We start from the raw sequence: 12,910 nt of genomic DNA on the forward strand, positions 1-12,910 counted from the left end.
TCTTACAGGTAGAGAGGATTTTTAAAGGTTCCAGTTCCTACTTGACTACTAAAGATGAATTTCAGGGAGGTCCACTTGAGAGCTCCTAAGAGCAAGCTGTTCAGCTGATGCTTCAAACAGAACATGGAGATGTGGGAGTATTGTCACTAAATAGAGAAGAATAAGTTTCAGTAACTGCAACTGACACTAGTGATGGGGATTTTCAGAGAGAACGTGAACCTGTAACACTCCCTTTTTTTTTTCATGATGATTGCTTTAATACAAATCCATCTTGGGGGAGGTGGGCAGGAGGCAAGCAGTTGTGGCTAGAAAAGGGCAACCTGAGGGATCCCTGTGGTGGTGGAACTCTGCATCTTGACTGTGGTGGCGGAACCTACACATGTGGTGAAATTACACAGAACTAAACAAACACACGTGCAGGCGTGCACACACATACAAATGAGGAGAAGTAAAACTGGAGAAATCTGAGTAAGATCAGTGGATTAGGTCTGTGTCATTATCCTGGTTGTGACATTGTATCATGGTTTTGCAACATGCTACCACTGAGGAGACCGGGTAAAGGGTACATAAGACCTCTCTGTATTATTTCTTACAACTGTGTGAGAATCGACATCTCTCTCAAAATAAAAAGTTCAAGGAAAAAAAAAAGAAATATAACACACACAATTCCATCTTAATGATAATTTTTGCTATTATCCAGAAAATAATCTCCTGTGACCCAAATTTTACAGGCCTTCTAGAGGCTGAACCAGAGAAAGTTTGTCTAAAATGTAAGGTATCATGTTGATATTGATCATTTAGTTGCACTGTATGGCTAATATATCTCTTGGATTTAATTGTGGATTAAAATAATTTTAAAATGACTATGAAAATACAAAGAATTCACCTTAATATTTCCTGGCCCATTTAATACATACAAAAATTTCCATGAAACATATACTTGACAGTGTCCTAAAAAGCATAAAATATACAAATAAAAGAGACTATCCTATCACCATAGAAAGAATTTTTAAAACTTTTGGTATATTTTTAAAACAATATCAGTGATACATTTAAACAGAGAATAAACACCAACTATATTGTATATTTGAACAATAAAATATACATATTTATATATATGGCTTAATTTTTACCTTGATGGCAGGAATAGGCTTTTTGGGGATAAAAGGGTTTCTCTCGAGTGGTGGAAAAGCTGCATTCTGTCCTTTCTGTCTAATCTTGTTCTCTGCTATGATTTTCTTGCGCTTCTCAAGATAAGGTCCAAAACTTGGCAGTTTCTAAAAGGAAAATACACAAATAAGAAAGCATGTTAGCTCAGAGAAGAGAAACATGTGAGGATATAAACATCTAAATATTATTAGCAAACAAATGTGTGTTTTGAGATTGTTTCCTGTATACTGTAAGCAGGTCTTCATTCATTCTTGGATCACTAGTCTTCCCGGTATCAGATTGCACTAATTATTAAAAAGAACACAAAAATACCTTTACCAAATATGTATGTATTAGATATACAAATGTTAATTAAAATACATTTCTATATGGAATAAAGTTCACTATGGTAAACCAAATCCATTCACTTAAAACAATAACTATTAGTTAGACCATTTGTTTGGTTCATATAGACAGAAAGTGAATCCTATTGATGATTTTTTTCCTCTTCATCAAGTTTTTAGCACAATATAGACACAGCCATAGTCCCTGATAAATGCTTTTGTCAATAGCAAAGGTACTTTGCCAAAGTTCTAATCTGTATCTCTATTTTATTGTGTTCAAATTCCTACTACATCTCTTTAAAGATTGTAACTAATGTTGATTGCAATTTACTGGAATAGCTGAAAAACAAAATGGTAAAAATATTGATTTCTCTGTACAGAAAATAAATTTTATTTTGCATGGAAAAGGCAAAAATAGAAATGAAAAGCAGAGGAAATATCTCAGTGCTTAAGCAAACTCCATCAGTATTAAAAATCACATCATGGAGCTTTAAATTTCAAGGTTATTCAATTGTACTTTATAAAGTTCATTTAGAAAGATACCTGGGTGTCATGGAAAAATGGTAAGTGGTTTCAAGTTAACATGAATATGCCCTCATACTATTCATTATACCACAATTATTTCCTCTTCACTTTGCCCTTCTCCTCTTCTGGAAGCTTTGATCTTCACTTTTACTGACACATGCTGCTGGGGACAGACACCACTGAATTCCAACTGTTCTGTGTCCTCCTCTAACCTGGAATTGCTTGGTCTCTTTTCTAAGACTGCAAAAACATCCCCCCGCACTCCAGGCAGGATAAAGCCCATTTATCTAGCTGATGGAGGCTTGGAAAACTACAGCAGTCCGGGGTCACCCTGATCTCTGACCTAGCAAGCACTTGGGTGAAAAATCACACTTGTTTCAGAACACTGGCCTCCACTTGCCAGGCTGCAGAATGCCGCAGGAAAACGAGTTCTCTGGTTCTTTAGAGATGTCAGTAGGGTCGAGAAACTAAACATAAACCATCTTCCAATTCAGCCAAACTGCAAGTGAAAATTTATATTAGCAGAGTATGTTTATGTGGAATATCTAAGATTACTGCTTCCATTATCAATTTACTGTAATTACGTCAACAAGTCAAGCAAATGGAAACAATGTTATGAATGCCAAATTAATTTATAGACAATTAAACTAGAACTATATACTTCATCTCTACACCTTAACACTTTCCTAAATTATAATATTTAATGATTTCAGTTATATGGAATGGTATAATGGAGGGAGAGAATATACTGTATCTATTTTACCATAAAGTAAGTGTTGCTGTCTTGTGAAAAACCATAAAATAAATAAGAGTATAAAACAAATCCTCAGTACTTATCACCCATGTGGGCCCCTTTAATGTAGAAAAGATAATGCTTGTTTGAAGTGTCCTCTTATGAAATGACTTTTTCCTGGGGCAGATGAGGTGCTAGGGATTATGCTTCAGGCCAAAGAAATGTCCCTGGGGTCCTGATAACACCTCATAAGGTGGTGAACGGGTGTCCACACGATAAGAATCTTGTCAGAATATCACTCTCTCCACACTTCTCTTACACATCAAGGGCATCTAAATCCTAATCTTACATTCTTGAAGATTGTCAAGAATCGTCAAGGTTGAATCACATGACCTGGTTCTAGAAGATCTTTTATGGTGGCAAGCTCTATGAAAATCGGAACCATGACCCTGATTCCCTGATTGGGGCTTACCTTATTCAACACTGTCTAACTCCACCTAAGGTTCTCCTAAGGTTATTCAAAAGGAATCATTCTTGGAACTTTTTCATCTAACTTTTTTAAAACATAGACCAGAGGAGATTTTTCCCCCCATTTAGAATACTCTTTATCCAAAGGGAGAGAAATAAAGCAGTTAAATTTAAACTGTGATGGTTTCAAATTTTTCCAACTCTGGGAATAATAATAATAATAATAATGATAATAAGTGAGTAGGATACAGCCTGAGTAGCTGTTTACTCTACAGGTTTACATGTTTAGATGTTTACAACAGCCTGATGTTTTCTGCAATTTTTTTTTTTTAAAGATTTTATTTTTTTCCTTTTTTTTTTCTCCCCAAAGCCCCCAGGTACATAGTTGCATATCCTTAGTTGTGAGTCCTTCTAGTTGTGGCATGTGGGACGCTGCCTCAGCGTGGTTTGATGAGCAGTGCCATGTCCGCGCCCAGGATTCGAACCAACGAAACACTGGGCCGCCTGCAGCGGAGCGCGTGAACTTAACCACTCGGCCACAGGGCCAGCCCCCTGTTTTCTGCAATTTTTTGCAGTGGTTGACCACATTTGTCATATTTAAATTATGCAGGCTTTCCATGGCGACCAGCACCATGATTCTAATATGCTTATTTTTTATAACTACTCCTAAGGAGAGGTTCTCTATTTAGCCTAAAGATTCCTGTAGAATTCTTTGTGTGTTGGTTAGAAGAACCAATGGAAAAGAAGGAAAACTGTTGCCAAATTTTTTCTTTAAACTGAAAGCACACCCGCACAAAATATTAGTGACTGCCCCCTCAGCCTTCCACCGGGCATCTCCAAATCAGAGGGGGTCCTTTGTGTGTGTTTTCTCACTGCCAGATGGAGATCCCCGAGGCTGACATCAAGTATCAGCTTCCAAAACTTCAAGGCTGCTATAGACATTTTGTTTTCTGCGTTAGTATAATGCAGAATTAGCAAGAAAGTTCAGTGCTTTTAAAAAAAAAATTATGCGATGTATGAAAATGCCCCTAAGATATTTGAATACTGAACCTTTTAAAAATTAAGTTTTCTGAAAATGTAAAAGATCAATTCTCTCTTGCACCAGAGGATCACCTTGACATATACTACATTTAGGCATATATTTGCATTCTGATCTTGCCAAAACAACAACAACAAAAAACAAACCAAAACTAAGAAAGAGTGGGGATGAATGACTATTTGGCCACTGTGTACGTTGCCATCAGTGATGATTAATAAAGCATTTAGCTCAAACCTCTGCCTGAACATATAGTTAATTGATTTCCTATTGCAGGAGGAGAAGCAGCAGGGCCCGACAGAGCCAGCAGCAGGAGCTTTTCCTCTTTATTCATTATTTTCTCACAGAAAAAGTTGTAGCCTGTGGTAACTCAAAGTGAGAGGTGTTGAGCGTCATGCTATATTTCTTAAACAAAGGGAAAAGTTCTTTAGGACAATCAAAAGCTGCTTTGTAACTGATGAACTGCACAAAGCTCAGAAATGGTGTGATTTTTGTTTCAACAGTTTCTCCAGGGATTCATCATTGATGAATTTGTTCTCATCAGAAAGGCTAAATCCTACTCATTTAAAGATAACAGTGTCTCACACTAAAACTGTCTCTATCCAGATATAACAAGCATTATATTGCCGATAGAAAAGTGACAACATAATAAATCAACAATGATACCTTAAGCCAGCAAGGCTTTAAGGTAAAGAAGTCTGTTTGGATTGCAATTTATTCATAGATCAATCTAAAGGTAATTGAGCATATTATGAAGTAGAAAAGGTTCTTGTTTCTAATAGAAGCAGGCACTGGTATCTTCCAGTTTAAATTGTATAATTTTTATGAGAACGGCACCAAGTTGGCTAATAGCACTGGTCTATAGTGCTGTAATGGATCAACTCTATTTTCCTAATCATACTCTCTTATCTAATTGGCAACAATAACAGCAAGAAAAGTAATTACTTTGATATCCAAATGGTAATAAGTTAAAAGATAAAAGGATTTCACGTTTATACTGAGTGTGATATATATATATTGCACATATATTGAACTCAGTATAAATTGCACTCAGTATAAATAAATCCATATACATATGGATTTATATATATATGAGTGTATATATATATCGGTGTGCGTGTGAGTGTGTGTATACACTGACAGACTGAGGAATAAATTAGATGGAAAGAATATATGTTTCACAACTAAGAACTGACTTTTTTATTTAAAAAACATGTTCACATATGAGTTAGTTACACCATTTATCTCTTGCCATTTATTCAACAAATACAATATCAAAAGCCTACTCTGGGCCAGGAAGTGTCCTGTAGTACATTATAGGTTAAATAATTTCCATACATGTGCAATTATCATTCTTATTCATTTTATAAGTATGTCTTGTCATTCATTCAGGGCTAGTGTCAGACTGAATTATTGATCAAGTATACTTGGTTATTGCAGTTATCCACGGGCATGATAAACCAAACTCCTCGGAAAACTGTTTGATCTCAACAATTGGAGGGACCAACAATTGGAGAGAAAACTAAAGAGAATAAACCTTCAAAGAATCGATCTTTAACAAAACTCAAGATGGCAGTGGAGTACTTTTGGGATATCTGAAATAGAAAATGCGGGAGCACAAGGGCTAGGAGCATGGCTTCTTTGAGTCTGTTCCTAACACACCCTAATTTTAATCCCTGAGCACCCAGCATGATGCAAGGTAGTATGGGAGATACAGAGAAGAAGTCTCTGTTCTGTTCTGTCTGAAGTCAGTTACTTTTCTTCTTTCCTCAAGTATAGGAGTAATCAATTACTTACATTTGACCCTGATTTTTATTTCAAAATCTGTTTTAGCATGGTTTAGATTCAGAAACTCAGATTTTTCCCATGAGTAATTGGTATGTAATGCTTAATTACTGATAGAACAGTAAGCAATTTTTCATGATATTATCAAATTTGGACAGGGAAAAACAATAAGAAGACAGAGAAAGAAGGACTAGCTCTTTATTATGTCATCATTAACACTATGTGGTGCTCAATGGTTCAAATTGGGACAGTGAGTTAGACATGCAAAATATATGAAGTTAACGAAATAAAACTATTAGTTTAACCTGATAAATGTAAGCATATGACTTTTGATCAAAAATCTGATGTCTGGGGCTGGCCCCGTGGCCAAGTGGTTAAGTTCACGCGCTCCGCTGCAGGCGGCCCAGTGTTTCGTCGGTTCGAATCCTGGGCGCGGACATGGCACTGCTCGTCAGACCACGCTGAGGCAGCGTCCCACATGCCACAACTAGAGGAACCCACAACGAAGAATACACAACCTGGGGGCTTTGGGGAGAAAAAGGAAAAAATAAAATCTTTAAAAAAAAAAAAAATCTGATGTCTGTGTCAGTCAAAAGCAATGACAGTTCATAGTGGAAGTAGAAAGCCAACATTTGCAGAGTGGTTAGGGTACTGATATAAAAGTCATATTTGCATTAAAATCACAGTTTTACACTCATTAGCTGTGTGACTATGAGCCAATTACTTAACCGTTCTGCTACTAATTTTCCTTATCAATGAAATGAGAATGACAGTATGTAACTCACGATGTTGGTATAAGTATTAAATGGAATAATATTTGTAAAGTGCATGCCTGCCAATTTCTTCCCATAAGCCTTAACTACTTATATCGCACTGTGTACCATGCTCTGTATTTCCATGTTTGCTCATGCATCCCCTCTGCTCAGAATGCCCCCTCCCTGTCTTTTTCACCTGGTACATGCCCATTTGGCATTTTAGTCTCAGCTCGGTCATCATAGCATCTAAGTAATCTCCTTTACTGACTCCCCTCCCTACTCATTGTTAGGAGCCCCTCACAGTGCTCCAAAGGACACTGGACACATTTTAGTCTTTGTTTTTACTTCATTGTCTTATCACTGTTAGCCTGTGCCTCCATCCCCCCACTTGAACTACTAGAGAGTTAATTTTTGATCCAGCACACAACAGGTAATCATATGTTATCAAAAACTTAATAAATGAAAGAATGAATATATTGAATGTACTTAAAAAATCCTGCTACTTGTTTGACATGTGAGACAATCCCAAACGATTACTTTAAGAAATAAATTAAAACATATAAATAGGCTCCCTTAATATTAAAAATCATGTAAAAATTATCATACTTACACAATAGCTGTGATTCATAAATTCAAAAAACATTTATAAAGTACCATACAAAATATATATGTAAAAGACAATCCGTGACTTTAAAGAGTCTATAGTTAATAACAATTGCAGTACCCTGAGACAAGGGCTACGGCAAAGGTGACACAAGATGTTAGATGAGCAATGACAGTGTGTACCTAACCCAGGCTGAGGGGTCAGAGCTCTTCTAGAGGAAGTGACATAGGAGCTAAGTTCTGAAGGATAAGGGGAAGGTAGGTTGGCAAGTAGTGAAGATAAGGTGTGAGGGTCAGGAAAGGGGAAGAAAATCCTCCAGGTGGAAGAAACACAAGAGGGAGAAGGGTGGCACTTTGGAAGGGGCGCTGGGGAGCCAGCAGACTGCTAAGCCTCTGCTCTGTGTCTAATAAGATACAAGAGGGTGAGGAGCTTACTCTGTGAAGGGGAAGCAAACACATTTTGTGGTGAAGAAACTGGAATGCGTGTTAGGAAGAACATCAATCAAGAGAAGAAAATCCAACATTAACGGAATGCCAGCAAAGGATGAAAGAGGTAAGACTTGCTTTTTGCCAAGCATTGTGCAGGTGCTGGGGCCATGAAGACCACTAGGAGGTAGTTCTTTCTAAAAGGAGCTTAAGGCCTTGTGAGGAAGATTGACTCATTCCACAGAAGTGAGATGAGAAAATTATTATTTCATATGGAAATATTATTTAAATCAAGCATATCAGGTTTCTCTAAAGAAACAAACTTCATTGTTTAAAGCTGTAAATTTTAAAGCAATACCTTTAGCTTGGAGCTTGAGAGATTAAGCCCTGCTGGCATGATTTAGGAGAAACAAAAACAAAGAGATGGCCAAATCAGTAGGTATTAGAAATGCAGAAGAGTTCCTTAGCAGAGGGAGAAAAGACAAGAAAGGAGAAGGAAGAGGAAAGAGCAAAAAGAGAAGGAAGAGGGAGGGACAGAGAGAGAGCAGAGCCTGATGATTTGATGGCCGGACGAGGACTTTCATAAAGAGGACGCGTTAATATTCAATTTTAAGCTGTTTGTGTTGCTACAATCTAAATCCTCCTACGTGACCCCTAAAACTTTGATAAAGTCTCCTACACACTGACATGCCTTGGAGAGAAACTTGGAAGAAAATCAGTGAAATTTCCGAGAAATTCCTAAAAAATCAGTGAGTTTCCTAGTTGGGTTGGCATATAACTCAAAGAATAGAAACCAACAAGAGGGAAGATTTGAGGGAGACTCAGAATTCAGTGAGAGCAGGAATTTACAGCCAGAAGTGAACTAGAGAACATAATCTCCAGGGATTCCAAAAGGATGGCACAGTGATCTCAGCTGACATCTGGGTTATGTAGGTGAGTGTAAGGAAGAACGGGATAAGTAGAGGAAGAGATGCACAAACAGTTTGATGTAACTTCAATCCAGGAGCAATTAACTCCAACTAGGAGATTAAGAAAGATTTTCTAGTAAAGGAGGAATTTAAACTGTGATGAAAGATTGTAAAAGGGAGAAATAGTGTGTGGTGCTGAAAGACAAGAGAGAGATAAAGGAATGAATGAGCAAAGGAATGAAAAGTAAAGAAACTACAGAATGAACTCATTCCTTTTTCAATGTTTTTCTCTTATTGCAGTAACATTGGTTTATAACATCACATAAATTTGGGGTGTACATCATTATATTTCGATTTCTGTGTAGATTACATCATGTTCACCACCCAATGACTAATTACAATCCATCACCATGCACATGTGCCTAAGCACCCCTTTTGCCCTCCTGCCTCCCCTCTTCTCCTCTGGTAACTACCAATCCAATCTTGGTCTCTATGTGATTGTTGTCATTTTTCTATTTTATTTCTGAGTGAGATCACATGGTATTTGACTTTCCCCCTTGACATATATCGCTTAGCATAATGCCCTCAAGGTCCATCCATGTTGTCACAAGTGACTGGATTTCATCCTTTTTTATGGTTGAGTAGTATTCCACTGTGTATATATACTACATTTTCTTTATTCATTCATCCCTAGATGGGCACCTAGGTTGCTTCCAAGTCTTAGCTATTGTGAATAATGCTGCAATGAACATAGGGGTGCATATATCTTTACACATTTGTGTTTTCATGTTCTTTGGATAAATGCCAAGCAGTGGAATAGCTGGATCACATGGTATGAACTCCTTCTTATGTGGCTAAAATATAGTAAGTGACTGAGCAATAGTAGTGGATAAAGCTGGGAAATCTCTGGAGGGCTCTAAATTCTGGGCAAAGCAGTTTGGATTTTTATTCTTTAGCGTGTAAGGAAACACTAGATATTTGAAAATACGTGATCAGATCCCTGTGGTGGCAGAAAGAAAGGTGGGTTGTGGGAGGAGGTTTGTGGCAGAAAGAAGATAATGGTCCAGAATGTTGGGATGGGATTCCAGTAGCAGCAGAAAAGCTAAATAGATGACTTAGAAGATTTTTTAAAGATTTTATGGTACTCTGGGAAACAGAGAACCAATATTGACTTCACATCTCAACCCCATGAGTCCAACATTGACCTTCACTTCCACACTGTGTGCTGACTGCTACACCCCTACTCTGTCAGTGACCCTGTCTGAAACCACTCCGCTTTCATTCTTTCTGACACAGGACTCTTCTCTGACAGACCTCTGTTTCTTCTTCTTTGCTGCTTATCTTTCTACAGATGACCTCTCCTCTCTCCCCACCCCCTGCTCAGTCAGAATCTCAAACACTTTCAACATTTCATAGGAACTTGTGTTAACTGGCACCTGCGTAGGCTGCAAGCTGCAGGACGGTTACTTCCTAGTCAAAATGAGCATAAAATAATGTTGGTGGGGAACCTGGGAGCTATGAAATAGGAGAATTTCTTCTTCCCTTGCACTCTGGAGGACCCTTGCTTGTGTTCTGTAGTGACGATGAAGTGGGGCAAGAAAACATGGGGAAAATCAACTTCCTCAACAATAGCTGTAGTGAGAGGTGATTGTAAGTTCTATGAAGGAACTGTATCATCATCATCATCTTCAACAAAATCAGTACCTTTATTGAACACTGCTACATACCAGGCCCTTTGCAAAGCATACGAGTACATGATCTGTTCTTCGTGGCAACCCTATGAGGTGGGTGTCTTTTTGGCCCCATTTTCAGATAAGAAAACTGAGATGCAGAAAGGCTAAGGAACTTGTTTCAATTCTCACCATTAATAAATGGCAGAAACAGGATTCAAATCCCAGTTTGCCAGATGTCAGACCCTGTGCAATGCTGTCACTCATACTTCTTTATAGTCCTTACAAAGCTTTCTGTAAGATGAGCATTTAATATGCTTTTGATTGATATAAAGAGCCAAACTACACACATACTCCATTCCTCGAAATCTATGCTCCCTGTTTTTCTCATTCCACAAACTGTGAAGGGAAAAATGTTTCACATAGTCGACACCATTAAAAAAAATGCTGAATACATACCATGCAAAATATCTGTATTAGTTGAGTCCTGTTTATTACTGGCCTCCAGTTTAATGAGCTCAAGTTAATACAGGTGAAAGGTCAGAGTGTTACATGCAGCAGTTAATGAAATACCATAGAGCTGCTGAGAAAATGATTAGCAGCCAAATGTGAATTTAATATACTTCATTCTCAAGAAGCAGTGCCCCATGGGAGGCATCTTTCTGGGGAGGTAGCATGGTCTATTAGAAACAGCACTCACTTGAGAGTTAGGAGACAATGCTCTGATCTTAGCTTTGCTATCAGCTCATTTTGCGACCTATGGCAGAGTAGTGACTCCCTCTGAGTCTCAGTTTTCTCATCTGTAAAATGAGGGGGTTGAAGCAAATAATTTATAAGATTCCTTCCAGTGATATGGGTTGTTTTGTTTTCAAAATCACAGTTAGAAATCCTCAGGGTTTATGCCCAGATGGCATCACATAGTCTGTGGATGAAACATTGGATTGAGTTGCAAATTATAACTCTTTCCCTCCTATTTTACTATAGAACATTCTGAGTCTCTTTAAGCCACAAAATATGAATAAATATAGAGAACAGTTATCAAACCCCCAAGGTTAGATGAGTTCATAAACTGTTTTAGGCTTTATTGGTGGGAGGTACAGCCAAATAATGAAATCTGTATAGATAATTAAGGGAAATAAAAATTTTTTAAATAAAAGCTATTATCACAATTAAGATACACAGTAATTCTTTTTATGAAGTTTGACGTCTAGTTACAAACTCACCTGAGACACATCCTATACAAAATCAACCACATACATATTAGAAGTGGATATAAGTGATAACAGGCATGAAATTGCCAAGTAAGTAAGACTAAAATATATATAAATTGTGGTTGCATTTGGTGTATACTGGGAGTTTTAGTGTTGGAGGAAAACACAGAAAAGCAGTGCAACATACAGAATGATCACTCATCTTAGGATGCAGAGACTAAGCACTTGGTCTCTAAGACAAGTCACTTGTCCTTTGTGAGCTTTCATCTGTGTAAAACAGAAATAACAGTGATCACACTGACTACTTCCTCCTCACAACAATTGTTTGAAATAAGAAGACACTGGTAGATTATTAAAATACAGCTTTTACTATTGTGAAAACTATAAAGCAGTATAGAACCAAAGTTTTATTTTATTATATTGAGCACAAATATGATTTATGCTCAATATAATCAACAATCTAAAGAGGAAGTGAGTATTTTGAATGTAAAAATGTCATAAAATATTAGCTACACATAAAGACATCCTGAGCTATGGTCCTTCCAATGCCACAGGAGGACTTGGATGTAATGATTTGCTTTTGAAATCCACCTTCAACATGCTACTGCTTTCATGGCTAAACATTGCATAGACTGTCAAGGGCAAAATCCATGACGGAAGATGGAATAAAAATTACTTCATACAATGGGATAGAAGCGAAGGAAAACAGAAAAATGGGGTGATGAAGAAAACAGGACTGCTATAAATATGAAAAAAGCATACAGGATTCAGGCTATATTTGGAGCAAGAGTAGAAGATTAATCAATGTTTTCCATCTTTATTCAATACGATACCTAATATTTTCCTACATGGAAATACCTGGATGACTGCTTTAAGCCTTTTTACCTGTAAGAGTGGCATAGGGCATAAAATATTACATTTTGATCCAATCGAAAATCCTATTTGGAGTTACAGTTCAGGACATATTGGAAAAAATGATCATCATTTTGAAAGTCAATTTTTAGGGTTTCTATGCTAAGCAGGGGATTTATGTTGGAGAGAAAATGAAAGTAAGTGCAAGTTTTTAGTGGAAAGGAAAGAATTTTCTAAGATAATTAATTAGTATACTAGTAGGAAGTATTTAACATGAGAAAAGAATCTTTTATGTGTGGCAAAGTAGTCCATAAACAACAGCTCCTGCATGCAGATACAGAAACACTAGCAAACCTCCCTAAGATAAAACTCATCTCTGAACCTACTGAAGCCAATCATTGCCCCACAGATTCAGAGTTTTCTCTCTGTCTCTTCTTCATTTTCT

At 37.3% G+C, this 12,910-nt stretch overlaps 1 protein-coding gene across 1 annotated transcript in view; it reads right to left on the reverse strand.

Moving 5' to 3' along the window:
* The window catches only part of DPYD (dihydropyrimidine dehydrogenase), a 768,359-nt gene that overhangs the window by 17,880 nt on the left and 737,569 nt on the right, over nt 1-12,910 (reverse strand). Inside the window, exon 21 of the mRNA XM_044748877.2 lies at nt 1,134-1,277. Within this exon, the coding sequence (XP_044604812.2) occupies nt 1,134-1,277 (144 nt within the window). The remainder of the gene's footprint in view (nt 1-1,133; nt 1,278-12,910) is intronic.

This window comes from Equus asinus, chromosome 16 (genome assembly GCF_041296235.1).
Source record: "Equus asinus isolate D_3611 breed Donkey chromosome 16, EquAss-T2T_v2, whole genome shotgun sequence".
Lineage (NCBI taxonomy): Eukaryota > Metazoa > Chordata > Mammalia > Perissodactyla > Equidae > Equus > Equus asinus.